Source organism: Galeopterus variegatus, unplaced genomic scaffold, assembly GCF_000696425.1.
Source record: "Galeopterus variegatus unplaced genomic scaffold, G_variegatus-3.0.2 Scaffold5107, whole genome shotgun sequence".
Classification (NCBI taxonomy): domain Eukaryota; kingdom Metazoa; phylum Chordata; class Mammalia; order Dermoptera; family Cynocephalidae; genus Galeopterus; species Galeopterus variegatus.
This window is the reverse complement of record NW_007731218.1, coordinates 66,570-68,736: the sequence shown is the minus strand read 5'-3', so window position 1 is coordinate 68,736 and position 2,167 is coordinate 66,570. Positions and strand designations below refer to the sequence as shown.

General features: G+C 38.5%; 1 protein-coding gene across 1 annotated transcript in view; it reads left to right on the top strand.

Annotated features, from left to right (window-relative positions):
* RAPGEF5 (Rap guanine nucleotide exchange factor (GEF) 5) overlaps window positions 1-2,167 on the top strand; it is a 127,249-nt gene that overhangs the window by 92,647 nt on the left and 32,435 nt on the right. The window contains exon 13 of the mRNA XM_008588925.1: window positions 556-678. Within this exon, the coding sequence (XP_008587147.1) occupies window positions 556-678 (123 nt within the window). The remainder of the gene's footprint in view (window positions 1-555; window positions 679-2,167) is intronic.

The window sequence follows — 2,167 nt, the reverse complement described above, 5'->3', positions numbered from 1 at the left end:
AGTATAAATGAAATAACTTTTATTTTTTAATTCGCTAAATTTTTTCACTTTCCACAGGCATTTTAATAAAATTTGTAAATGTATGTCTGGGATGAGACTTGTTAAACATGTTTCCTGTAAAAGTCATGTCTGTCTTTATTGAAGTGCACCATGACATTTCTTTTGTTTGTTTTTATACTAACCCTGCTGGCACATTAATTCTTACCAGAAGCCAAAGTGATTTCAGGGCTTTCGCTTTCATTATGCTGTCTGCTGGAGCAGCGTTTCATAATCAGATTTGTTGGGTGTGTGGGGGCGCCCGCTGCACATGGAGTGGGGGCGGGGGAAGCAGGCTCACTCAGTGGAATATCATTGATCACATTCGACTGTTTCCAAGATTGTTTCCTAAACTGGCAGTAACTCCTTGAAGGTGAACAGACCAGGAAAAATATTAAGTGCCCTCAGAACAGATTAATTTTCTAATCTGGGCTTCTAGTGCCTTTCTATGGCCAGCCAATTCAGTGCAAAACATTTGTGAGTTACTGAGGATCCCTTTGCTTCTATCTGTTGGTTTAGAACCCATTTGCAGAAAATGAGGAATCACAGCAAAGGTCGATGAGGATTTTGGGAATGAACACTTGGGATCTTGCTCTGGAATTAATGAATTTTGATTGGAGTCTATTCAATTCAATTCATGAGGTAAGTAGGAAGTGAAAGATAAAGTGTTAATTCTCTCTTAACTGAATTCTTTTTGAAGAATATCTATGTATGTGGTGATACAGTTATGCTAGGATAGCATGGTTCAAAAGCTGTTCAGGGACTTTAAATAAATTGAGAAACCAACCCAATCTTAGGAAAATCAGAATATTTGGTCATGCTTTATTTGCTACTAGAGTAATCAAATGCTTGTGTAATGTAATATAAATATGCTGTCTGTATATACACATACATGTGTGTATATACATTCATGTACATATATGATGCCCTAATGGGGTTCGAAGAACCATTTTGCCTTTGATATTGATATTTTTATTTTTATTTTTCCATGAAGTTTATGGTAGAACCACGTTTATATATATGTATGTACACACACACACACACACACACACACACACACACATGTTCATCTTTCTACTTAAGAATATTCTATAAATGTAGACTGTGCTGTAAGACTTCAAATACTTTCCTTAAAATTTTGGATATATTTAAAATGTTTATATCCATCAGCCTCTCCTTTGAGGACAGATTATAACATATGTAAAACAATAGATTAGGAGCAAAATACTACTGACAGTTAATGAGTAAATTTGGCCAATGGAAAGGCTCACAGGAATAAGGAGATGAAAAATGTTACAGCCTGCACAGCTGTATGTTGCTTGTGCTTTCCTATGTAGAGAAATTTTTCATTCTGAAATGGCCTTTCCTTCTGAAGAAGGAACCTTATGCGCAAATTTAGGGGACCCTCAAGCTTCTCTTTCATATTAGAATGTCTTTTAAATACCCTCATATTTTCTCATTAATAAAATTTCAGAACCATGATCTGAATTTGAGCAAGTGGTGAACTTATTCAGGTTAAATGACTTGTGCCTTTGGAAATTGGGATGTGTCCCTGCTTATGCGATGGGAGAATATGGATTGTTTCTATAAGACACACACGCACAACACATTCTTGTTGTGACCGGTAAGGGGATTGCAACCCTTGGCTTGGTGTCGACCACACCGCGCTCAGCTAGTGAGCGCAGCGGCCATCCCTATATAGGATCCAAACCTGCGGCCTCAGCGCTCCCAGCACCGCACTCTCCCGAGTGAGCCACGGGATCGGCCCACACAACACGTTCTTTTAAAAACAAATCTCTTCTATTGCTTTGCTGTGATCAGCCTATGTAAATAGTTACTGCTCATATTCGCTTTTGTAAATTGCTGGATTTTTGCCCTAATCTCATTTTCTTTCTCTTTATGGTTTGACAATATCTTATATCAGTGGTTCTCAATGAGCAGGTACCGAGACTGGCATCACCAACACCACTTGGGAACTTGTTAAAAATGCACATTTTTGGCCCCTCCACAGATCTGCAGAAATTCTAGGGGTGGGGTCCAGCAATCTGTGATTTAATAGTCCTCCGGGCGATCCTGATTCATGCTGAAATTTGAGGACCATTTTCTTAGAGAATGGATCTGTAAGGGTCTG